This window comes from Juglans regia, chromosome 6, assembly GCF_001411555.2.
Source record: "Juglans regia cultivar Chandler chromosome 6, Walnut 2.0, whole genome shotgun sequence".
Lineage (NCBI taxonomy): Eukaryota > Viridiplantae > Streptophyta > Magnoliopsida > Fagales > Juglandaceae > Juglans > Juglans regia.
In genome coordinates, this window is record NC_049906.1 from 34,157,143 (window position 1) to 34,185,121 (window position 27,979).

At 35.3% G+C, this 27,979-nt stretch overlaps 1 protein-coding gene across 1 annotated transcript; it reads right to left on the reverse strand.

Annotated features, from left to right (window-relative positions):
* Positions 1-550: 550 nt before the first annotated feature.
* LOC108992100 (protein FAM135B-like) lies at positions 551-15,529 on the reverse strand. Its single transcript, XM_018966547.2, has 16 exons — positions 15,366-15,529; positions 14,054-14,527; positions 13,853-13,938; positions 12,894-13,048; positions 12,253-12,317; positions 9,553-9,747; positions 9,345-9,399; positions 7,164-7,412; positions 6,924-7,057; positions 4,011-4,200; positions 3,815-3,874; positions 3,481-3,735; positions 2,214-2,472; positions 1,930-2,135; positions 1,744-1,794; positions 551-1,301 (listed from the first exon to the last, which is right to left on the reverse strand). Exons 2-16 carry the CDS (start codon positions 14,227-14,229, stop codon positions 1,011-1,013), a joined length of 2,427 nt encoding a protein of 808 aa, XP_018822092.1. The 5' UTR covers positions 14,230-14,527; positions 15,366-15,529; the 3' UTR covers positions 551-1,010.
* Positions 15,530-27,979: the final 12,450 nt, after the last annotated feature.

Genomic DNA, 27,979 nt, shown 5'->3' on the forward strand with positions numbered 1-27,979 from the left:
TATAAGTATGTTTTCAATAATATCAAAGTTGCTTATTTCCTGGTTTATTCTACATTTTGGTATCAAATAAATATACGAGTAATTTTTTTCAATCTTATATGGACTGCAGTGTTGAACTGATTCTAATCCTTGAGCTGATTGGAATCCTTGAGTATTTTTTAACTAATTGAGAAAATTAAAACAGAGGCCATAGTCCTTGCTCTTGACTATAGGTGACATGATACAAAATGTTTCAAACAATCACCTCCCTCAACTTATGCGATATTTAAGCTGTGTTTGGGAAGTTGAGAAGTCTCAAACAATTTCACTACTATTCACGAACAATTCGCTATCATTCACAATTTATTCATTACTTTTTCATTACTATTCACAAATCATCTAAGATAACCTCAAGCGAAAGACAAATTTTGGTACCATTTTCCCAAATTGTTTTTCCACTTTATGCTGGTATTCTTGGGTGATTCTTGAGATCCTCCACTCTTGATGTGTAAGTCAGAATCCTTCAAGAAAAACAATTAAGTTGTGTCCATTAAGAAAGATGACAAAAAGGTGGGTCTTATACCAAAATTTATTATAGTTAATGAAGGACCCGTTCTTAATTCGCTGGTTCACTATAAAAATAAGCTGTATCTAACAGAGACTGAGTCAAAAGCATAATCACTAGTAGGAATCTAATTCTCTCCTATAGCAAGTAATTACATCACTAATCCTTAGAACCGTCAGATCCCAAAGCCTCTTGGGAAGCACATTAAGATTCACATTCATCCTAGTCTCAGATTCAACTTTCATTCGAGCGGAACCTGCTACAACCAAATAATTCACAATGGCCAATGGATACATAAGTTCCCCCATCCCATATGCAATGGCATGACTGTCCCTCATGACCCCAAAATAGATAACCCCACCCACCATCAATGGTCGCTGATGCTGGAATAGTAAGAATGTCCCACTGAAGACTGGCCACAGAAGCACGAAGAATGCCAAGGAAGAAAGGTCCCTCCCTCATCCATTTAACGAAAAAATTCAGGGAAAGACCACATTATGAACCTTGCAAAATAGTCAGACTCCAAAAACTCGATATGAGCGGCTCGTCCAATGAAGGTGTTCAAGTTCTTGCCGTAGGAGGATGTATCAAAGTTGACATCACAGCGCATGAACACACGATACTCAGAAGAAGGAGCTCGTACTTGGTCCAAGCAATTATTTAGCATGTCGAGAAATGCTTTCGATTTTTTTGAGGAGTCCAAGGAAGCTGCTTGGCATGACTCAATTCTGGCTGAATGATATGGAACATAACCATCCTGAGAGGTATAATGAATTATTAGCATCATGGTCAGGGGGAAAACATAACACTTGGGCAACCAGAAAATGAACAAGTATCTAGGTCTCTCCCATTTACTCAATCAACTAAAACAAAGGCAGATTTAATGAAATTTGGCACATCATCAAGAAACATCTGGTTTTTTTTTTTTTGAGCCGATGTCAAAATGAATGTTAATACTTTCTTTCCTTGTCGATACTCTCTTTCTTTGGACAGCCACTACGTATGTTAATACTGAGTTTTCATGAATTCTTTGTATCTTTCTACTTCTAATAGGTGTTCCTCTTGTATACGTCTTGTGTTCTTGGACTATGTTTTTTATGTTTATAAAATAAAATCTTCAATTACTAGTAAAAGAAAATAAAAAATAGCCTGCCAATCATTAAACATAAAAAACATAAAAAATAGCCTGCCAATCATACCTGGGGCGAAGATAACAGGATTACATGCTTAAATCTCTCCAGTGTTTTCTCCTGAAATAACATAAAACTACTGTTTTAGTCTTCAGTCAAACAGTAGATTGTAAGAAAAGAGCATATCTCTCTCGTGTGTTTGAAAGAGTACAAAACACCTAAATTTGATTAAGTAACAAAGGAATTTTCCATTACCTTACACAGTTTATATAAGAATGTATTTTGGAGATCTGGATCATCTGTGAAAGTTAGCTGATGAATGCACTGTGTGCCCTTGAGCTTCTTCAAAAGCCATAACCCAGAGTTAAATAAAGAGTTTGAACTATAAAGATAACCCAGGTGTGGACCAGATATTGAAACATAAGTATATAGGTATCTTAGGTATGGCTCCATAATGTTCTCTGCAAAAACAAAGGCCAAGATTTAGTACCAGTCTAGAAACTGAGAGAAAAACATGGCATCCAAGGCTAGGTTTCTACCTGCTAATGCTGTTCTGATAATGATGTTTCCAATAGAATGTCCCACAAAACTAAGTCTGATATCTCCTAGGGCTCCAGATCGTGAAACTTTATCCATTTTCTTTTTAACGAAAGAAACCACTTCCTGAGCCAGCCTTAGTCCCATTTCTCTGAAATCATCAGATGTTTTGTCCTCATTTGCCTCTGACATAAGAAACTGTGTCTTCGGATCTAACAGAAGCCATTGATTCCGAACAAGCCGTAAATCCAGGTGATGCCCCTATAATGTTGAGTTATACCAAGTAATATTATTATTCCGGTTTATGCTTTATCTACAATAGAGTATAAAACATGAACAATAAAGGCTTCAAAGATAATGGTACGATAACCAAACTGAGTCTTTTTTTAAATCATAGTAATTACTGATATCAAACTCCCACTAGCAAGCACAGCATACCTGGGTAACAGGACCAAACATATCTATAAAGCCCCACATTAAATACTTGTAAAATATTCTGCACTCAACCGATTCAAAGAAGGTAACTCAGGCTCACAAGCCCAAATGGTCATTGCCCAGCATTGGTCCGGCCAAAGCAGAACCTGGGACGTCGATCTGAATGCGGTGCCAATCTTAAGCAGTTTTACAAGAAGTATCCCAATCCCAAGAACCAAGATATAAACTCAGTTTATATCTATTTTTAAAATCCATCTGAAATCTCCAAGGTATTCTTCAAAGAAGGGGTGTATCAAAATGTCTCTATAACTAGATTGCACCAAAACTTGAAATATGAAACCATGTTGATGGAAAATATTTAAAAAAAAAAATAAAAAAAATCTAGTTTTAGCTAAATATTCACTATATTACACAGGAAATAACTTTCTTTTTCCTGCAAATCATGAAGCAGCTCATTGGCTCTTTTGAAGAATCTATGTAATTTTGATGTAGTTCTTTCTCTAAATTAGCTGGAAATGAAATATACCAAGATCTTGTTAATTAGTTTAATGAAACCTTCTACCTGCAACATGGATCTATATAAAATGTCCTTGACGAGAAGGCCTACAAAGTGCTACGGAACCCAACAAGGTCATAACAAATGAATTTATTCCAACTACATAACATTTAAAACTATGACAAATATACGCAGCTATGAAAAATATTACTCTGCGATGATATGCATCTGCACCTCTCACAAACAAAATCTTCATTGTGGCAATGAAACTTCACACGAGGATGATAACCACATGGCATGTATATATTTTAGAGAAGCTCTAAGAGAACAAAACTTGCCTGAAACCCATGCACAAAGACAACAATCTTCAAAGCACGAGCATTTTGGTGTAAGCCAACGTCAGATTGCTTGATGAAAGATGCAGAACTTGGTCCAATGAGCAATCCCTGTGAGTCTATCACATCCTGATGTCTCAGGTATGAATTTGCACTAGTAGTACGGCGTGGAGCATTCGTCACACGTTCTATAATTACAATAGGAATCTGTGAAGGATTCCCAAATAGGTGCATGTCTTGAATTGACCTATTGTTGATCTGCATGAAAAAATCACCTGCTTTTAGTTCAACTAAAAACAAGCAAAATAAAACAGTCCATGAGAGAACAATTGCTCACATTCATCTGTGAAATACTTCGCCTATGAAGCTCAGCACGCATGGCTGCAGCCTGGGCAGGCTGTGCAGATAAAAGAAAATTCTCAAGTCAAAGACTCTACAATAGAGAATCCATTTGTCTACATCTTAAGGTTAAACCAAGATTAACATTCTGTACAAAGTGAATACAAAAATGTAGGCAAAATATGAGCACTTACATCATCAGTTAACTTCCACATACTTGAAACTCTTTTATGTACACCGTGGTGAGAAGACTCATCAAGTCCACTATTTATATAATGATGAGGCATTTCAACCTTAGAGTACACCATCCATATGGACCATTCAGCTCTCCGATCCTTAGCCCATATATCACGCAAGAATTCCAATATCTTCCTTTCATTACCCCTAGATCGAACTATAGATCAGCACATAAAGAAGAAAAAAAGAAAAAGAAAAGGCAAAGCAACAACTGCGTAACAGGGTTGAACTCTTTTATATATATATATATATTAAGTGGGTTGAACTCTCTTTTCATTAACTTGTGGGTAAGGATAGGAATATTCCACTTGTTTGATGTTTTAGAAGAAACTCAGGTTGCTCTTCACAAAATATCAAGCAACCCAGAAACCACTTAGTATCTTGGTAAAGAAACCCCTTTCTTATAAAGACTATTTAACCACTCATTAGCCATCTCAATCCACATGAATTTGATCCATAAACGTATTATCATGGATGCACCACCAATAACTACAGTACTTATCAGATTTAAATAACTAGAGTCAAGAGAAATGTTCTCCAAGCAAATCGTGCCACAGAGTCTATTAAGAGATGCAAGTATTTGTGTGCACATACATATGTGTATGCAGGCAATCGATGCACATATGCAGGCATCAACATTATGTATAAAACCCTATGGACATTCGTGTAAGAGACTTCTCCGACAACTTCAAAGGGAAAAAAGTCAGATTTAGACAGCATTTTCTAATACAAAAATTATTTCTCAAATTCAAGCCGTTTAAGCTGTTTCATACTTTCATCTCTTTTTTCTTTTTGGTGAGTTTAAGTTTTCATGGGTCCAGACTGCTGTTAAATGCACTAGTAGCTTTTTTTTCTTCTTCCTAAGCTTACTATTTGAAACAAAATGACATAAAAACCAGATCATGTCAATAATCATCCCTGTTTAACCCCCTAGGGGTTGGCTCAAGTGGTAAGGGCCTTGGTCTTCATGGTATGCTCCCTCCAGGTCTAAGACTCAAACCCTGGGTGCAAACGATTTCTATAGGCCATCGGACTAGGGGAATTTACTCTTGAATTACCCGAGGTGCAATTGCAGGAAACTCCTTGCCAAGGGCCTGTGCACCTCGGGGATTAGTCAGGACTTTGTTTCCAGACACCTAGTGCCAAACAAAAATAAATGATAATAACTATCCGTTTGTATAGAATATATATACATGAAGTATATAGAAGAATCCCCTAAAGAGCTATAATCGACTATAGTGGAGTACCCTAAAGAACTACAATCAAGTAGATAACTTTAGTAGATAACTCATTGTCAAACATATTAGTCCACGCATGAAAAGTTCATAGAAATGAGAAGTTGAGCTCAATATTGGAAAAAAAAAAAAGGTTGTGCTCAATGGTAGATAACTCAATGTCGGCAAGATGAGGTTATTCCTCCCTCTCAAACCATCCACACAGGGTAGAGGGCCGCATTCCAGAACAAACTGTTCCTATACGATCCAATCAGTCTTTTCCAACAAAGTCACATATCTATTGTAGTAGAAGCCATCACCCCTTCAACCCCAGCCATCACCCGTTGAACAAAAGTGTTTAACAGCCGTACAATGAGTCAGCTAGTGATCAATAGATTCACCACTACATTTAGGTTACTAAATAATAAAAATTCTTGCTAAATAGGTTACTAAAGAATAAAATACTATAGGCAAGTTCGATGTCATTATGAGTGCACCGAGGCATGCTTTAAGTCCAAAATGTGGGGAAGTGCACATGAAGTTATTCAAGTGTTCCAAGCCAAGCACCTTCAATCAGGCCAGGTTAAGAGCAAAAGCCAAATATTTTTTGCTTATTCCCAACCACTAAAAAAGAATACGAGGTCATGGTATAATAACATATTTGTACACTTCCTGTGTACTTGGATTCATTCAATAAAATTGCATTACTTGTAAAAAAAAAAATGTATAGCAATGCATTTTACCAGTCAATTTTTTTTATAACCATATTGGCCAGTCCTTTATACCAATAATGAGGTTTACACTAGCTTTGCTGTGGTTTTTCTGCTTTTAGATGGTAAATGTGAGAGGGCATAATTCTAAAGTAGACAGAAGTCACTTATAAAAAATATAAGAATAATAAAGTACGCAAAAGGAACCTTGGCATTGGCCTTTGTTTCTACTTTATGGTAGATAAAATTACCCTTAGCCAGATGTCTAAAATAGATATTTAGTAATTGTTACCAGACTTAACTTGCTGGTGTTAGATTCTTCAACTTTTTTATGACGAGGAACTCCAGCGACCATGCAAATGCAACATATCTTGTACCGAGTTAAACCCTAAACCCATGTAATGCTCTCCATTACATGGATCAGGTAATCACCAGCTTTCATCAAAGGGGTGTGTGGCCCTAGAAATTTTTATTCCCAAGGATTCAAACCTTAAACCTAGGGGAAGCATACTCCCAAGACCAAAGCCCTCACCACTTGAACCAACCCTTAGGGGTTCAGTATTAGATTCCTCAACTTATTAAGTGCAATTGGCTACTGAACATAAGCATACATGACAATAACCTGGTCTTGACAGAAGAAATTGATTGATGCAGTGGAATCAATATCAATTGTATAAAATGTATTCGAATTTGTTGCTTCCATCATCATGCATTGCACCATTGCAATACCATTTGCATTCTGTGCAATTTCATTTACTTTGTATCTCCAAAACATTCACTTGACGCCACTCAGGCTTTTGCCTTTTATGCACTTTTGCAGCTTAAAGCACCTTGAGCCTTCAATGACATGGCTGACTGATAGAATTTTATTTGGCTCTCGAAAGAAAAAATAACTAAAACCACTCAAAGTCTACACAGTATTTTAATGATATTGGGTATATCTAACCTGTGGAACTTCAGAAAAGCATTCCATAAATATGACATTTGATCTCCCAACGTGTTAAAAGAGTTCAATAAATCACCCTGTGATAAGGAGCGAAGCAATTCCTCACTCCGAAGATCTAGAGTACCATTTGATTTCTGTCAAGAACAGAAGAAAATAATTAGTAAACAGCAAAAACTTAAAACCTGAGAAAATTGCAAAAAAAAATCAAGAAGATTCTGCTGGATGAAATTAAGTAAGGACCTCAAGACCATTTCGTGGCTTGCCTTGTCCTGAAACTTGACCATCAGAAGCACCAAGATTTGCTTGCAGGACAGGATCAAACAACTTCATATCATCCATTTTGGATATAAAATCAATCAAATCAACAGCTTTGTCAATTTCTCGGCTAAGTTTTTGTAGCTCCTCAAGCAAAATGTCACGAGAAGTTAATAAAGCTTTAATAAGCATGATCTCTTTCAAATGTACAGAAGCCACCTGACCACCCAACGCCTAGCCAATCACAAAATTCATGTGTCAATATGTGAAAGAGCAGTGTTCCAAAGAAACGATAGTCACTATAATCATGAGTGATGGAAGCACCTCCAAAGTAAATTCATTAAAGCACATTTCTACAAAATGTTTACCATTCAGATTTCATTTTACAGAGGTTCCTACTCCTTTGCATCAGGCACAAATCCATTACCAGTATGGCATTTTTCTACCTTATCAAAGCTCTTAAATCATACAGTCAAAAATTTGTGGAGTTCTGAATGATATGATGGAATCATGTGAAGCTCTTATATAGTGTGAATGCACAGACAAAAATACATATACATATATTTATTATTAAAATAAAGGGAGAAAACATGAGGTGAGGTGCAGAACATCCCTCCCCCTCCCTTCCCCATACGGAGAGAGGAGTTCCCCTCCCTTTCTCCTTCAAGTCTCCCCCCCCCTCTCTTCCCCATTCCTCCTCCATTCGACCCACAAGAAAATTCTCCCTCACCATCTTTGTACACTGTTGAGAGAGAGAGAGAGAGAGAGAGAGAAGAGAGAAGGAAACCTTGAAGAGAAAAGAGTAAGAAAGTACAGGTAGTTTGATTATTCTGTTCTTATATTATGAATTTGTTTTTATGGAGCTTTGATTTTTAAGTGGAATTTTCTTTTTGGGATAAGTTTTTTTATATTGGCAACGATGTGTGACACCCAGGCAAATTTTATTTTATTTTATTTTTATTTTTATTTTTGTAAGTGATTTTTGTGTGGAATGGTAAATGAAGAAAGGTTTGTACAGAGTTTGATGAGAGAGAGAGAGAGAGAGAGAGAGAGAGAGAGAGGTAGAGTAAGGTCCTGCTATTTCGCACAGGCCACTTGCAGTGGTAGCAAGCCATCCATGGCGATTGTGATAGGCAGACAGGGAGAGAGAAAGCAAGAGGGGGAGAGAGAGAGAGAGAGAGAGGAGGTGGGAGGGGTCACTGGCTAACCAGATTGCACGCCACCCAGGGCAGCAGAGAGACAAAAGAGCAAGAGAGAAGCATTCAGGGAGAGAGAATCAGGAGGAAGAAAAAGAAGAGGGGAAAAAGGGAAAATGTCAACAATAAAAGGGGAGAGTTTAAATTATAAGAGGGATAGATGGAGCTCTAGCATTTGATTGGCTTAACTGCAATTAATTCGATTTTTTTTTTTTTATTATTGAGGGACTAGATTTGGAAATTTAAAAGTTTTGAATTTAAAAAAACATACTGAATAACAAAGAAAAGAAAACATTACAGGCAACACTAGGGATCTTATGAAAGAGGGATACTGGGTAATCAATGAACAAGGTAAGTAAATACACTCCGAAAGGGGATTCAAATTAATTTCCACAACATTTTGAGCCAATAGTATTCTTAGTGTATATATATAATGAGTAATGCTAGAAACAAGCCTTGGGTATGCAAGCTTCAAGCAGACCCTTTGTAAATAAAGTGGTCCTACTAGAAAAAAATGATTTTTTTTATGCTTTTTTATGGTAGGGTCCATTTTGTTACAAAGAGCTTGTGCAGGGCTTGTACAATCATTACTCATATCTAATATAGTAATTACGTTGATATAACAATACTAAATATATTTCAATGGTAAAGTTGGATCCAAAGTTATCCTACTGTTTACACAGCTATTAATATTATGCCAAGAAACCCAAAAGCTAGACCTATACAATTACAATTAACATTAACAAGCACATCCATCAACATGCACAGATATGCTATGCACACATCCCAATCAAAACACACAAACGCAGTATTGGTGGCAAACACAGTGTCATGATGGGATAGATGCACCAAGCAAAGAACTCAAATAACATATAAACTAGTACTCATGAGCAAAGATAGATAGGTCCATGTTGCCAAGAACCAGGCAAAGGATTCAAACAGATAAATACAATGTGTGAGAAGAACATACTAGATTCGAGCCAAAAAAACTGTCACCAGCATCATCTTCGGTAGTGCAGAAATCACTGAAATAATTCAACTGATCATGTTACTTCAACAAATAAATAAGAACTAGTTCAGAACCAAGACCTATAACAATTAACTATCCAAAAGAATTCCGTAATTGAATGTGACAATGACCAGGTTATCTATTTTAGAAACTAGAATATGTGACAAACCTGGGTACCTTCATTGGGGACACGGAAGAACCAGCCTTCAGCAGACTTGTGTGTATGCTTACATCAAGAAGCACAGCATGGAAAGCATCAAAATGAACAGGACAATAAGAATGCAACCCTAGAAGAGCTTTAGGAGGAATTCGAAATTCATGCACTGCAGCAGGGGAAGCATCAAGAGAAGCAAGTACCTTAGACCTACACAAAAGAATTAAAATACCATTAACACGAAAGAAGGGTGGTTGTGCTTCACTAGACAAGTAAATGCACCTACAGCATTCAATCCTTCCAGGTCAAGACCGTCACTTTACTCTCCCCTATGAACCAACCCTTGGAAGAACTAAAAAGAAAGAAAGAACTCACTATAAAGCAAGCTACCTCCATCTTGCTGCTTTGCATATTGCTCTGCAGTCAAGTCAATTCAGAGGGGGTTCGGGGGAATGTGCCCCCTTAACTGAATTTTCCTTCCCTCTTTAAAGATAAAGTTGTTATCTTTGAGTGAGGATCCCGAGATATGGAAGTAAAGTTGTTATCTTCCTATGAAATATCTTGGCTTACCTTTGGATGCCTCCTTTAAATCTAAAAGGATGTGGAATGATGTGGTCGAAAGGATGGAGCACAAATTGGCTGCTTGGAAGAGGCTATACTTGTCGAAAGGCGGTAGGTTGACTTTGATTAAAAGCACTCTTTCAAACTTACCCACCTATTTTTTGCCATTGTTCCCGCTTCCCACAAAGGTGGCTAACTGCATTGAGAAGTTACAAAGGGATTTCTTATGGTGTGGATTGGGGGAAGAGTTCAAAACGAAAGGGAGGTCTTATGGAAGTCTGTTATTGATTCACAGTTCGAGGAACCTTGGGGAGGATAGTGCTCGAATGAGTTACGAGGCACTCATGGAGTAGGATTGTGGAAAAACATTTGGGGGACCTTCTGAGGACATGTACATTTTGTTGAGGGTGATGGTTCGCGTGTCCCTTTTTGGTTTGATAAATGGTGTGGTAAACATTGTCTACGAGATACCTTCCCTGCTATCTTTGCGCTCGCTAGAGAAAAGGAGGCATTGATTGCCGACATTTTGGTCTTTTCAAATGGCACCCCTCAATGGAATATTGCTTCATTAGGGCAACCCATGATTGGGAGTTGGAGTCTAATACGGAGTTCTTTGCGACATTATATTCTGCAAGTGTTTCAGGGGGCACCGGAGACGAGATGCATTGGAATCATTCTAAGAAAGATATTTTCTCTGTTAGTTCTTTTTATCAAAAGCTTATGAACTCTAGAATGTCTACGTTCCCATGGAAGAGCATATGGCAGACGAAAGCAACTTTTTTTTGTTTGGACAACATCTTTGGACAAGATCCTCACTACAGATAATTTGAGGAAATGACGGGTTATTGTCCTAGATTGATGTTATATGTGTAAGAAGCATGGGAAGTCAGTTGATCATCTGCTGCTACATTGTGAGGTGGCCAAGGTTATGTGGGATTATTTTTTCTCAAGGGTTGGATTGTCTTGGGTTATGCCTTGTAGATTGGTGGATTTCCTCACAAGCTGGAGAGGAGTATACGGCGATTCTCAAGTAGCGGCAATTTGGAGATTGGTACCAATATGCCTGTGTTGGTGTATTTGGAGGGAGAGAAATGCTAGAAGTTTCGAAGATCAAGAGAGAACAATGGATGAGCTAAAACTTTTCTTTTTTAAGTCATTGTTTTTATGGGCGGGGGCCATAGTTTGTAACGGACTTAGTGTCCATGATCTTCTTCTTTTTATTGTAAACTCTAGTTAGGCGTTCTTCATGTATGCTTCCTGTGTACCTAGGCTTTGCCTATTTCTATGAATATAATATCTTTGATTACCTATATAAAAAAAAAAAAAAAGAGTATCTCGAGATACGCACAAACAATTGAGATAGCCTCACATCCCTAGAGCTGCTGAGTATGAGGGCCCCCCATCATTATTAGCCCAGTCATGAACCACCCTGGTTGGAGCCATGGTCTACCCAACAGTGCTTCATATCCTCCTTGCTCTTTGTCTAAGATTGGACTAAAGGTACAAAACCAGGCATCTCTTTTTGTTGTTTTTATTTTGGCTAAGCAAACTGTAGGTTGTATGCCAGCCATACGTAGCTTGTCCTACTTTAGACTAGATCCTAGGATAGCTGCCTAATAAAAGATAGGATATGGCCACATCCAGCTAACAGAGAGGGCAGCCCTTAGCCTAGTATGTAGGTAAGGGAAAGAAACCTGCCTAGGGAGTCACGTTCCGAGGGACTACAAATCACCACTGCTATTGTCAAGCTTGGACATACTTAACACTAACCCAATCGAGACCGTGGCCACACCTTGAGAAAACAGTGATGATGTGGTCAACCCTGGATATGTGGCTCTTTGATGGGGGAAGGACCATGCTAGTCATCTGAGTGTGTGGTTTGTAGTGGGTGCGTCTTAGTGTCTTCTTACTCATAAAAATAAATGAGAAACAAAGTCATTATGAAAGGGTTTGTCAATAGCATAGCTCCTTTCCTGGGTCTCCTTTCAAAGGAAAGGCCTTCGCATTCCCATCATCCTAGATACCATGGGTACTCATTCCTAACTTCCTAAGCCTTTTCATTTTGAAGCATTTTGGACTCGTTAATTTCTAATTGAATTTCGAGCATAAAATATCCAAAAACAAAAGCATAATATTAGAAAACTTTCAACTCACCCTTTTTCTATTACTGGAGCATACATAAGCTCAAACTTCAATATAACTGCAGATGTGGGTGGACCCTGCAAAATAGCCAAGACATTATGTGGACAGTATTAGTTACTAAAAACAGAAAAAGCCACAACTAGCCAGATGGAACAATCAAACACTTTTGCTTTTGCTTTTTTGTTTTAATCTCTGTAGCCCAAGAGTTTTCAGAGCTGGGATCCATATATCCTGAAACACTCAGATGTCCAATGATTCATAACGTTGATATCCAAAGACATTCTAATTCCATCAAGTGAGCTAGCAAAGGTTTTCGCTGGGTAAATATTAAGACTGCTGCATACAAACTAGGACTGCTTCTTACTGGATAGAGATTAGCCGACTCAAGAATCCAACCTTGAAATCAATGGAGATCATCTATTTGCTATCTCAAATTCTATCTTATAGTTGGAGATAATCACTTACTCCACTAAGAAAATTTTATCACACACACGCAGACAACATGCACACACATACACACATCAAATAGTAAATGTTATTGAGTGAATATGATCCTGCACCAAACACTATTTTTTTTATCAACATGCAAACACACACACACACACACACACATACACATATATATATATATAGAGAGAGAGAGAGGGCACTACCTCATATCTACCAAGAGGTAGATTGAATGAAATCATGATAGATAAAAGAACATCCTGCCTCGCATACTTGACCCTGAAAGGCTGTGTTGAGAAGCTGTTGTCTGTGTCATCAATCCTCCATACTCCATATACATCATCAGAACCCAGGTCAGGGGCTACAGCTCAAAAGAAACTTAACCACCTCAGTCCTTAGCTCATCTTTGAAAAAAGAATATCAAAGATGCCATGCTAGCAGATACTTTCACTTACGTGAAGGGGAAAAATATTCAAGTGTGAACAATGACACAGTATTTAACAGAATAAAGATACTTGGAAATCATTTAATTTTACTGAGCAACCCCATGTAAAAATTTCTGGAGCAGTCATGCAATTCATCGTTAGCACAAGGAACTGAACTGGTCTATCTCAGTATACATGATAAAATACATATTTTGACCAGCTGATCACACTCTCAGTAAAAATGGAGGCTTAAAACAAAATATCAGAAAAAGGGTAGCTCTAATTCAAGTTAAATCTCCACTGGTGAAGCTAGATATTGAAATCAGAATATACTTCCTCGATGATATTAAACACCATAATTTCAAAGTTTTAGTTGAAGTCATAGTGCAGGTTAATCAATGAGTAGATAGATTGAACCATATCAACAAAGATATTGGCCAATTGTATAATCTGCAACGTTCATGTTTTAGTTTAAAAAGAGTTTTTTCATACCATGTACTTATAAAGGTATCCTTCCAATTCACAGGTGCATATATAGTGTATTAACTACGTGTGTTGGTGTGTGGATGTTTGTGTGTAATTTGATAAGCACTTCCAATCTTCATGAACCGATAGATGAAACTTTCATGATTTCAAGTATCATATTTCGAAAATCAACAAACAAAAAAGAAATGGATGATCAAAACCAGATACGTGATAATAAAAGAAGAGAACAGCTACTAAAAACTCCAATAAAGTACCTTCATATTGAACAACCCTTGCTGGAGTTCCCAAAGAAGTGTACTCACCGTCTTCCCATCTGATGGTAATCTTAATTTGATACCACCTGAAAAAACAAAAACTCACTGAGGTTAAGAGTAACTCATCTCATAGATCTATTTAGGAAACATATACATAGAGAAAACGAGTTCACAAGAAGTGATGAATCAATAAGCACATACCCTTGCTGAAACAGGTCAAGATTGTGAAACCTATGGATGTAAATGGCAATTTCCTGCACAGTGTCCAACATGGCCACCGGCTTAACCCTAGCCGGGCGGGGTTTTGCATCAGGCAACCTCTTTGTCGACCAACTCGTATAATTCAGACCAATGAACCACCCCAAACGCCGAAACATATGTAACCCACTTCTAATAAAACTTGCATCCCTTATTTAATCAATACAAGTTACAACTATTATTTCCCTCCATATCTCCCCATTTCCTTTCTGGATCCCATAATTCTCAAACAAATCAAATGAACAGTTTTTTTATAGGTATAATTCTCAACAAATCAAATGAACGGTTTCAAGACTCACTTCACCGAGATGCAAGAATTTCACAGCAGACTACAAAAGTATTCAGTCTCACACTCTTTGGTCTATGTATCTCCTTTTGCAAGTTCTCAATCTTCAAGATCACAAGAAACTTCCAGAGCTGCGAAAAAAAAGCTTGCAACATAATCAGCTGCAAGGGGGAAAACTAAGGTACTTCTGAGATTCATAGAAAGTTCAAAAGCTACAGATTCATTATTTATGGAAAGCATGATTTTTATTTACTCCCAAGATTATCAATCAAAGGCTTGTCATTATAAATTTACACTGAAATGAAAGTTAAAAGATGTGCATAACAATTGCAGATGGACACAATCGGAATCCTGCAAACAGGTGCCCTTATACGCACCTCAAGAAACACCTAACGCTTCTTTAGAATATGCAATTCACCGTGCACAAACTCATGGTGGGTAGGGTTTCTTCAATATATATATTAGACATTTGTGTGCAAATTGAGTTTCTGTTGGGAAAAAAAAAATAGAAATGTAGAGGAGCAACAAAATATCCATAGTGGGTGCCCTAGCGAAATCCGTGAGATTACAGCGTTGAAACAGTCTGGGGGGCAGTAGAAGCTGCTTTATCATTTTAATTACAGGCTGGAGTCGGATAGTGTGTACATTAATTAATTTGAGACGCTTTTAAATTCGAAGATTTTTCTAACATTAATAACAGCATCAATTCAAACTGAAAATCTGCCCCCACAGAAAATACACCTCGACCCATCAGCAACCTAAATCTCAACCCAATTAATTTTTATCCCCATTTTGACAGCATTTCGTTTCACCAGAAAAACATATAATACAAAACGAAACCCTCGTAAACTACAGAGAAAGCAGACTGACAAAGAAACAAGAGAATCACAAGAAAAAGCAAACAGCATCGACCGAACAATAAAAGCCATTAACAGGAAAATTGAAAACAGAATAAAGGGAGCATAATACCGCGTGGTGATCTGTAATTTCTGGAGGAGCTATAAGCCTTTTTGCGCTAGGGTTCCTTCGTAGCTCTGGAAAGGGCTCGGGTTGCCAGAGGAAACAAGGAGATCTCGGAGTTGTACGGTATCGATCGTACAAATATACGCCTTCTTTTTTCCTTTTCCCCTTTTACCTTTTCATTTTTATTTTCTAATGTTGACTTTTACGATGTTGTCCCTAACGACACGGCCTGTTTCAGCGTCGGTGCGTTTAGGCGCTCAAAATTAACGGTCCGTCAGAGTCTGTCAGAGGACTTTCAGGCCGGGCTTCAATCAGTTTGTAAGTTTACGACCAAAGCCCAGCCCAAACCCACAACCCACTTGGTTTCAGCCGAATATGATTTGATCCAATTATTTTTTTGGCCTTTTGTGCTTTTTTTTTTTGAATAATTATGAATTTTTTAAAAATAAATGGCAATTGTTCTGTTCAAGAAATATTTCTGAATTGAGAAGGAGAGGGAAAAGAAATAACTTCCATTTTTTTTTTAGGTTTTTTTTTCTTGATAAAAGGCAATAATGGGACTTTTATTTAATCGAATATATGAAATTAGAATTTCGCTATTGCTGATGTGAAAAGATGATTTTTTAGGGTAATTTTATTCATCATCTCAATTTTTATCATTTTTTCATCATCTCATGATGCGATATTAGATGATTAGAGACTATTTATTATATTTTATTTATAAATCTATCATTTAATATCACATTATGAGATGATAAGAGGATGATGAACATATTTTTTCTTTTTCTTTTTTAAGACACAATAGTTTTAAAAAATTCCAAACAAGGCCAAAAAAAAAAAAAATTATGAAGTATTCATGACCATTAAAGCTGTCTTCTCTGTACATCCCTTTTTATTCATTTATTCATGTATTAGTGAAATGCAATGAAATCAGCAAAGCAAGGATTTTTATTTAGAGCAATGCTAAATACAGTCTCCATTTGGGAATTGCAATGTAAGTTTAGATAATTTTATCTTTAAATTTTTTTAAAATTACAAAACTATCCCTCCTGAAATGATGTTTTTTCTCATTTAATAAGGGGTCTGTACATGCAGTCCCCAAGTGGGGACTGCAAATAGAATTTCTCTTTTATTTAAGTCGGTGTGGATAACTTTAGTTGGTTATGTTGTAGCAACAACATCGTTGGTAGTTGTTGAAACTGACCGTTACCATCTTTTTTACTCTTTGGCAACCTAGAACTCATTCTTTGTTGAAAATAATATCAAATTAATAATTTAATTTAATTTTTATAATTATAATCAAATAACTTTGATCTGATATATATTATCTTGATTTAATTTTTATAATGAGTAAGATATTTTCTTATAAATAAGAATCTATACCTTGTAAATATAATTTTTCAAGTGTAATTGAATACAAGGCATAGATCCATATTTATAAGAAAATTATAAATAATTAAGGTAAATATCTTAAAATCAATATGATATCAAATCATAATTCTGATTTGATAATTGTGAAAACTTGATATCATCTACAACAATTTGATCTCTTAATCTTATCTTTATACATGATGATGGGCTTATAAGTATCATTTTGGAGTTCCTAGCTTGAAAAACGTACTCTATAGTATATAGTATGTCTAGAGTATCGTGTTTTATTCGTATGTTGACAATGTGTGTGTGTATATATATATATATATATACAACTTTTATATATACATATACACATAGCATTTTCTAGAGTATGTATTATATTTAACATTGACTACTTCAGCATAATTCCAGGCCGATTCCCAAGATTATTTTAGATTGGCTTTTATATTAATCTCCCGTCACCATCTTTTATGATCTCTATCTATCAAGCTTTTTCATGTCTTGGCAAATACTAGGAAACCTTTACGAAACTGCATGCAGCTGTGCCTTTAAATTCAAAAAAGAAAACAATTTTATATTGTAAATGATTAAAATAAAAAATATTTTCAAGTACCACTACAAGAAAAAAGGCATTTCCCAGCACCAGTTTTCGTCGCTATTAGTCTGACAAATCACCGCGAATGGACTTTCTCTGCGTATTTTCATCGCCGCATATTCATTGCAACTCTGCTAATTTTTGTGAATAAGCAGCGAATTTTCAAAATTGCCAAAAATGATGATTTTTTCTAGCGAAATATTTTTGATGTAATCACCCTAAAACTCGACGCAAATGACTCTACAGCTCTCATCTTAAATCGTTGGGAAAAGTTAAAATCGTCGAAAATTTTCTTCGCAATAGATATAATATTCGCTGTAAATAGTAAACCCTTTTCTCGACCAACATATTAATCGCTGTAAATATAAATTTTCCCCGTAGAAACATATCGTCATAATAGAGTAATTTGTCGCTGGTAATTTTTTTTGCGACGCTTTTTGCTTCTGCCGCTAATGACTATTTTGAATTATATTAGGTTTTCTTGTCGAAAGTAAATCGCCGTGATACGGTGTTAGCAACGTTTTGATATCGCCGCAAATCAGTTCCCTAGATAGTAAATATTTGTTGCGGCACCAATAAAATTGCCGCAAAAGGCACAAATCCCAACGATCATGAGGTTCGCCACAACAGAGTCTATTGTGATTTTTGCTTTCTCATCCGCTTTGTATTTCGTCGTGATTGCCCCCAATTGCGGTGATTTTCAAAAATTCAACGGCAAAATTGTAACTTGAGGTGAATTGATTTGCCTCAAATAATCATGACCTACAAGAAGGTCTATAACAAATTTTCTTGCTATTTTTGTAGCACTTTTGGTTGCATTCTTGTAACACAAATATATATTGACAATAATATTCATGCTTATGTAAATAAGCATGATTATTTCTACTTGCCAAACCTATTATTGGAAACAATTACTTCCACCCAACAGTTTTGGGACCAATACCCCAAATTCCTTTCAATATATGCATTTGGTAGTTATCCCAAATGTACTTGTCAAAATGCAGTCATATAAATCATCATCTCAACACCTAGCTTTGTCTACATATAAGGACCATCATCATGTGCTAAGACAAAGAGCTCATTCATTTATCAATTCTTAAATCAATCATTTGTCAAGTCACTTAATTACATAATGTATTTGAAGATCCTAAGCCACTATATACACCGGTGCATGTAGTGAATAAACATGTAGAAAGATGTCTACATTGAGCAGGTTGGAATGATACCCTATTTCACCATTATAACAGTGGAGCAATGAACTGCAACTTCTACACCTTCAGTCCATATGCCCTTAGCAGCTGGTCAAAAGTTGATCTACTCGTGTAGCCAAGATTGTTTATATTATATGTTAGTGGTTTACTGTCCATCAAATTATGTAGCGTCTTCGCCCAATGTTGTTCAAAACAAGCTTAATCTGCCACTACTTCTAAAAACCCTGCAAACCATGCATGTAACAAAAATTAGTAGTACCCCAGTTTTTTATGTTCCTATGTGAGGCATCATTAAACCACTTGTCAAAAAATGCAGGGCTTAAGAATATGCTGCCTCAATCCATGCATCTGTTCACGTCTAGAGTTAAAAAAAATCCTACCTTTCTTAGCTTCAAATTAATATTAGCTTTTTAAATTGTTTCAAGATAACATTTTTAGCGACACTAGTTATTATGCTTATTTACCCAGTCCCCTGATGTTGGCGCCTCTAACTCACTGGCCATACACTGCAAGTTAACTTTATTAAGTCATCCTTCTAAGTTAATCTTGTTAAACATCATTACCAGGTGCGTTTGACATTGGCTACACAAGTGACTGCATTTCAGTGATCGCATAGTCGGCAGTGTAATAATGTAGACTTCTATGATGTTATCAATGTTGTGTTAAGAATATACCAACATTGATAACACCATAGTATGTTACCTATGGTACACATTATAGGGAAATTGGTATTTAAATTGGTATCTAGTCGGCGGTGTAATAATTTTCAAACTGCATTTCAGGAAACACAACATTGATGCACTACGTAGTTCTTGTGTGTACTGCATTTCAGTCCCTATTAGACAAAGTTTAGTGTTCTATATATCGACACTACAAAGTCTATGTTATACTACAAAGATGTTTCCATCCATAGTCTTCGTATATACAAAGGATGCATAACATGTTTCACATTCTGTACCATCTACATATGTCGTTGGTATGACTGATTTACACAATCAAGGTTGCAAAGGCATTGCAGTTTAAACATGTAGAAAGGGAATTATGCATGCTCACGTCAGTTTTAGATAACAATCAAATCTAGAGAATGGTATAGAGCTACAAGAATTTTGGATGTGCTACTGGGACCGAGTAGATACTGCCAATATTCATGCTGATTTCGTATGTCATCTAAGTTTGACTCAGTTGGTTTTTAATTAGGTGTTGTTCAAAATTTGTGTTTGAAGATGTTGAATCTTGGTTATTAAAACATTAGATATAATTATTCCCTGCGTCAGGCTTCTCCAAGCTAGCATACAGGTTGTTAGCTCTTGTAATGAATTTTTCAAGGCGTGAATATATATATATATATATTTTGACAGTTTCTTGGATTACTACAAGTAAACATTGACGGCCATCTGTGACTCAATGTAGGTTTCTGGTAAGGTTTGTTTAGTCCTCCAATAGGGCGCGACATGTCAGGGCATATGTGCCTTGACAAATAACATACAATATTTCATCAGGTCGTGGTGTGTACATCTAGGACGCAAGACATGATATTTTTATTATTAAGTAGTGGTCTTACTATAGTAGGTTTCACAAGGTTTTCATAAAACCACTGTCAAATTTGACTTGTTGACTATTAAAAAAACTATCAAAATGCATATGAACCAAACTCACCCTTGAAAATTAGCTTATAAGGGAATGGTGCGTAGGGGCTAGTAAACCATCAACCAATCATATATTTAGTCGATGTGGAATCGTAACAATCACCACGCTCAGCAGCCAACGTCCACGGCGGTCCCGGCGCTCACAAGGACTGGGTGTGAGCTAAGTCTTTTCCTAGCTCCGGGCGAACACTGCCATGAAGGCATCACCCCCCGTGCCGCACAATTACAACCGTCGCAACATGACCTTAGACGTAATTTGGCTCTGATATAATTTGTTATGAACCCACTAGGTAGAACTCACCCTTGAAAACTAGCTTACAAGGGAAGGGTGTCTAGAGGCTTATAAACCATCAACCAATTTCATATTTAGTCGATGTAGGTTCGTAACAACTAGCAATTAAGACTAGAGCTCTAAAATCTAGGTCTTAAAGTTGCTTTTCCACTACCTAAGATTTATGTCCTCGAATTGCTATGGATAATTTTAATGGACAGTTAGGTGCATGATTATTTCACATAAAGTATAAGAAGTTCAAATGTGAAATCAAACGGTGAGCTCTGTATCTAATAATGCAATAATGCTTCACGCACACTATAATGCACCAATTACTCATGATTATGTAATTTTTTTTTATAAGTACTCATCCTTATAAAATAACCATCAACATCATCTTTGCTTCTTCGTGGGGTTCGTTACTCTTGTGCACTGTGGTTTCAAATGCACATACTCTTGTGCACCCAGATTAAATATTGTCTCTCTCATGATTATTTAATATTTGCATCCCCGATGTTAGCATGCATGATCAGGTCCTCATCATCGATCCATGATCAGTTTCAATTCCCTTTTTATTTGTGCAGGCAGTACGTACTACTTCATATATATATATATATATATATAATATATGTGCGTGGCTTCTTTTATATATATACATACATACATATATATATATAATATATATATAAGGCTAGGGATGGATCATACTAGCTAGCATTGTTCATACGAAAGAGTGATTTTGGGGTCACTCTTTATTATATATATATATATTAGGAAAGAACAACGTGCACCGCACGTATGTCCAATTTAATTTTATATAATTTTTTGTTTTCAAAAGAAAGAAATTACTTTTAAAAGTAGAAATAATGAATTATAGAAAAAAGAAAATCAACTCATCATCTCCTATACCTGACAATAACATGTGATTTCTTATTTTTACTATTCAACTTAAACATATATATATATTGATGTTTAAATATGCGTGTTTACACATCAAGAAAAAAAATAAGAAATCACATATTTGAGTGTGGTGTGGAGATGATGAATATCATTTCTTTTAAAAAAAATCATTTCAAATCTAATATCTTTATTAATTTAAATCTAGCCGATGATTTTTAAATTGAGTTAAGTATTCTAAAATCTTTTAAATATTTTACCAAAATCAAGTTCTAGTTTTGCAATGTCATGGTTAGTTGATGCCAATTTTTATTTTTAAAATCTAATATCAACATTACAAAATTAATGTGTATTTTTTTAATAACGAATATATAATCAAATTATAATTAGAATTAAAATAAATAAAAATGTCAAAATAAGTATTTTAATAGAATATGATAGATTTTGAGAGTCTAGTGTTGTTTGGTGTTATTGAAAAGTAGCTAGCTAAATTTATAAAAATGAATTCTCTAGTCAAATTTTGACCAAAAATATAGTTTACATTAACATCAAAAGTAGTACTATTAATTTTGACTCAATAATATAGTTTTTGCCAAATGCAGTACATGATCCATACGTATATATATACTACAAGAAAAAAGGGTTTGTGTGGCCATTTAATTGTGATGAAAAGACTATTTGTGATCAAAACAGACTCATTTTAACTGTAAATAGTCATTTCGTTAGAATTAACTGACCACAAATAAGTAGTTTTCTTGTAGTAATATATATACATATATAATATATAGGGCTTTGCATCAGACAAATAATTAATTAATTGGGTACATATAAAAAATAAAAAAAAATGAAGCCAATCCACACATGAGGCGAAAGCCACGTGTTAGGTTCATAAATGAGAACTAATTCTTTAATAATTTTATAAAAAAAAAATTCACAAATTAATCTAATACATTAAATTGTAAAATTTATTTTATTATAAAATAACTCTAATATCTCGTATCAAATCATGATATCAGTTTATAAATTTATTTTTATTAAATATTTTTATAGTTATAGTACTTCTCTTTGTAAATATACCATATATATTAACTATTATATATGTATATATACATACGTACCATATATATATATATTAAACTTCAAATTATATAAGTAGTAATGATCATGAATCGATGATAATGGGGCCGCGGCTACGTACGGTTCGAGACATATGGTGTACGTAGTACATACCTATGTTAATTGACATCTTTGATAGAATTTATGATCGCTAAACGATATATATGTAGGTCAAGAGAAGTCAGTAGTGATCGCAACTCATCATATAATATTCTTTCTTTTTTGTTTTTTTTCTAAATATTCATATAATATTCTAATTGCATGCCTGCCTTAGAATGTTGTTTAATTACTATTTTCAAAAAATTATAATAAATAACATGCATGCAATATCTCAACAACAGTACTCGAGGCATATTGCATGCATGATATTAATGTTTAATTTACATGTAATCTTGTCCTTCCTAATTATATAAATTGCGCGTAATTTCGTTATAAAAGAGCCGGAGACTCTGCTACGAGAAAGTGTAAAAAAAGTACTACAGATCTTTTTAATAGATTTTTTTTAAAATTTTTTTTATATAAAGTACTACACAAGACTTGCATATTTTAAATTTGTATATATCTAACATTAATTACTCTACTTGATAAGAATGCATGCCTAGGTTTTTATTTTTATTTTTCTTGCATCCATCGTGTAACCAATTTGTTTATTGAATATGTTTTGATTTCGTATGATCACCATTTATATTGTATTCATCTCTCTTCAATTAAGGTTGCATTTGAGTAGTGAATTATATTTAAGTATTATGTAAATAGTAATGAAAAAATAATGATAAAATAATAAATAATAATAAAATAATAAATAATAATGAGATATTCTGATAATGTCACTATATCCAATCTAGGTGAGATATAACATACATTTCATCAGGTCGTGGTGTGTAAATCTAGGACGCAAGACATGATATTTTTATTATTAAGTAGTGGTCTTACTATAGTAGGTTTCACAAGGTTTTCATGAAACCATTGTCAAATTTGACTTGTTGACTATTAAAAAAAACTATCAAAATGCATACGAACCCACTATGTAGAACTCACCCTTGAAAACTAGCTTATAAGGGAAGGGTACCTAGGGGCTTGTAAACCATCAACTAATCTCATATTTAGTCGATGTGGAATCGTAACAACCACCACGCTCCGTGGCTGACGTCCAAGACGGTCCTGGCGCTCACACGGGCTAGCTATGCGCTAGGTCTTTTTCTAGCTCCGGGCGAACACTACCACGACGGCATCACCTTCCGTGCCGCACAATTGCAACCGTCGCAACATGGCCTTAGACGTAACCTGGCTCTGATACTATTTGTTATGAAACCACTAGGTAGAACTCACCTTTGAAAACTAGTTTACAAGGGAAGGGTGTGTAGGGGCTTATAAACCATCAACCAATCTCATATTTAGTTGATGTGGGATCGTAACAACTAGCAATTAAAACTAAAGCTCTAAAATCTAGGTCGTAAAGTTGCTTTTCCACTACCCAAGATTTATGTCCTCGAATTGCTATGGATAATTTTAATGGAGAGTTAGGTGCATGATTATTTCACATAAAGTATAAGAAGTTCACACGTGAAATCAAACGGTGAGCTCTATATCTAATGCAATAATGCTTCACGCACACTATATTGCACCAACTACTCATCCTTATAAAATAACCATCAACATCATCTTTGCTTCTTCATGGGTTCATTACTCTTGTGCACTGTGGTTTCAAATGCACATTTCACATTTCTTACATAATTATAAGCTATTTTAAATCCCAATCGGGTAACCCACGATGTCAATATATACATTTTAGTAAGTCATAGAGTATGATATATGTAACCTCAAGGCGTGCAATGATACACACAACACAAAGCACTAGGACGCGAACAACAACAATGTACTTCTGACCAAGTAATACATTGTGGGGAATAATGTATCCACATGGGCCTATGCATTAACAATAATGCAGGGCGGTTTATAAAATCATTTATATATAATTATAGTGCAAAAAATGATACAAAAATTCAACGCAATTGCCAACAGACAAAGCTTTCTAAATTTGGCTGCACTAAAACACATTTCAAAAGGGGTAACAAGTGGGATCCCAATGGTCATGCATGTTTGGCCAACACAAGTAATAATTTGTTAACGCATCTGTGCTGTGTGAAGCAAGATATGCAACAGTTTGAAAATTCCTCAACATTAATGCTATCCATAGAATAAGAATGGCACAAGGCCCACAAAAGGTGTATATATGTTGGAATAGACTACTAAAGAAAATGACATAAGATTCAAGTCCCCAAATAAATTTCATACATCAAATGTATATCAAGAACTGCAAGGGTGAAGGAGAGAGATTTTCCCCTTGAGATACAGAGTTACCTATAAGGAAGCAAACAATGGAGCCTTTTCACATTAACTACATGGTGTAAACCTCCGATATGGGTTGCCCACCAATCACTCAACGTCCAAAATTTGCCAAATCCGGAATGGAAGTGAGGGAGGAATTGGAAAAGTGGAGGAAGAGGAGGACGCTCATTGGATGTTAGTTTGCCTGAATTAAAAGTGAGGGACTAGCTTGGCAGTCATATAGTTCAACAAAAATTCATGTCTTGTACTGGAATTTCATCTGGAAATGGTAGAAGATGGAGACTGCCACCGACGACGTTGAATGAGGAGGATGCTATTACTGTGGATTACGACGACGAATGGAATGGCCCTTCGCCGAAAGTTCAATCCAGTGGAGGAGAAATATTGCCCGGGGGTCGAATCTGCATGTGGATGAGGAAACCGTCGCCAGGGAGACGGTGACTTTCAATTGCGAGAATGGAGTGGAGGAGGGAGATTGAGGTTTGGGAGGATGGATCAGAGGGCTTGAGAAAGGGAAATTGGTGCGTTTTGGTGCATTTTGGCCTTTGAGGGCTTGAGAAAGGGGATTTGGTGCTTTATGGTGCCGTTTGATATATCTGCCATTAAAACATAGTAAACCGATGGAAAAAAATCGTCGATAAATATTTCCCATTTATTACGATGAACCTAATCGACGCAAGAGGGTAATCTATCGCTGCAAAAAGCTGTAGATACCAATCCATAGCATCACCGTGGAAGTTGCCCCCAAAAGTGTGCAGCGAGTTGAAAGTCACTGTAAATAGTGTGATATTGCGGTGAATTCTATTGCGGCAACATTAAAATCGCCGCAATAACCCTGTTTTTCTTGTAGTGAGTATTTGTGATCAGAATAATTATTTGTAACAATAATTGACTCAATTTAATAGGAAAAAATATTTTGGTATCATGTAACTGACTACAAACAAACGACACACATATAGATATAGATATATATATATAATTATTTTAATTACATTTTAGAGTAATATTATATACCACATTCATTCCACTTTCATCTCATTATGTAATATATGACATATTTATCATTATTAAATAAAAAATAATTATATTTTATATAGTAAGATGAAAATAGAATAATATTGTAATGTAAAGAATTTTTCTATTTTATATATATATTAATTATTGGCTTAATTCATGCATGTCCATTGACGCGGTTGACGTTCTTTTCTAGTACTACTTGAAAAACGATTAGAATGAAATATATATAAAAGGTGGCGTGACATAAAGCAGATGAAAACAGAAACTAACATCCAGAAACTGGATTGATACGTTAGCAACAAACGTGGTCCCTTGGGAGAATTAAATTATGAAAAAGGTGACACTCCAGTACTGCTGAGAAAAAATATAAATTACGACTTGTCTCATGCATGTATCTATATATATAAACTGATACTACTTATAATAATTTGATTTTGTTTGGACATGGTGGGCGCTAAGATTGCTACATGCATGCATGGGGCTCGAGGTGAACTCGTGAGCCGCGGCCTCAGATGTTGCAGTCAGAGGCATCACCCAGCCCGTTTAAGAGACAGGACCCCCGATTGCCGTGTCTCCAAGGTTAATTAGCTTCTCTTTCTATCGATCTCAACTAATTTGTTTATCGTTTTTCATACAAAAATTGACTTATGAACTGCTTCAACAGTACAGATCGACCTAAACATGCATGGCTTCTCTATCTCATTTATAATGGAGTAATGATACATATAATCGTAGAAAACGTAAGTATCATGTAATCGTTTTTTAAAAAATTGAGTCTATTATTTTTTTAAAAATAATTGTACAGTACTTATACATTCACAACTATAATTATCATTTTTCTTAATAGTTCTTTATCGTCTCTCTGCTGCCCATGCCATAATCAATGGTCTCTTCCCATCATATAGATATATCTAATCTGCAATCGTCGTTTTTTAGCATGCATGAGGCAGCTCTATTCTCATCCTTACATATTCCTCTCTCTTAAAAATTAACTCGCGTCACAATTAATTAAAAAATGTCTCCAATTATATATAATGTGCGTCCAATGATCCTTGCAGAAATTAATGATCACATCATAGTAAAGTACTTAATATTTAATATTCTTAGTAGAATTGATGAGAGTACTCGATCGACAGCATTTTTATAAGTTATAAACAGAGCGGAAACACCTAGCTAGCTAGTTAGAATTCCCACCAACCCATGCTTGCATCCTGATGGATGTGATGATCTGCATATTGAATGATCTTCACACAATTAATTAGCTGTGTCAAGCTAGATATGAACGTACGGGTCAGAAAGGATCTAACATGAGAAGCAAGCTGGGGTAATTTCAAGCATTAATTTCAAGTATAATTGTATAGAAATTAGAACGTCAAGATCACAAGCACATGATGACGCAGAAAGAACATGCACAATGGACCACATGCAAGCTGCTGCAAGCTGTATGAAGTAGTGTGGCTGGCAGTAGTACCATGCACGGTTCTGATATATAATATATGGATGGAAAATATTCTATCTGTTTATCATGATCTTTTTATTATTTTAAAAGTATTAGCATTGTCTTCGTTAAAATCATATGTAAAATTTGATGAAAAATATATATTTTTCATAAATCTAAAATCTTCATAGCCATAACCTCCTATTAGATTAGTTATTGAATTCATCAAAATAATAATATATTATTTTTTTAATAATAAATTTTTTTAATTTTTTTTCATATTTTATAATTACACTAATCATATATTAATTAATAATTTAATTTAATTATTACATTATTATTACAAGACGGTCTTTGTTTTTGGTATATTGGACAAAATCACACATTTCTACACTATTATGGGATACTTCATGCACGAAATTGAAGAATATTCATATAGATTAAACGTCTGTTGGAGATTAAACAAGAATAAAAAAATCCATTGGAAATTAAACGTGAATAAAAAATAAATTTGCTTGGTGAACAATAACTCTTCAAATTTGAAGAAACTCATCCATTTACTGTAGTTCAAAGTTTCTCACTTATCCCTGTGACTAATCCAATGCAGCTGTATTTTGATGAAATTCATCATATTTTATATTTGGCTAGACTTTTGATGAAATCAATGCCAATACTCTAATGTATTTGAAATTTTAATTTTTTTTAA

Coding starts and splice junctions, on each gene's coding strand:
- LOC108992100 (XM_018966547.2), bottom strand. CDS start 14,229: ATGTTTCGGCGTTTGGGGTGGTTCATTGGTCTGAATTATACGAGTTGG. Junction 13,049..13,852: donor AAGGGTTGTTCAATATGAAG/GTACTTTATTGG, acceptor TTTGAGCTGTAG/CCCCTGACCTGGGTTCTGAT. Junction 3,736..3,814: donor GAAGTATTTCACAGATGAAT/GTGAGCAATTGT, acceptor TTTTTCATGCAG/ATCAACAATAGGTCAATTCA.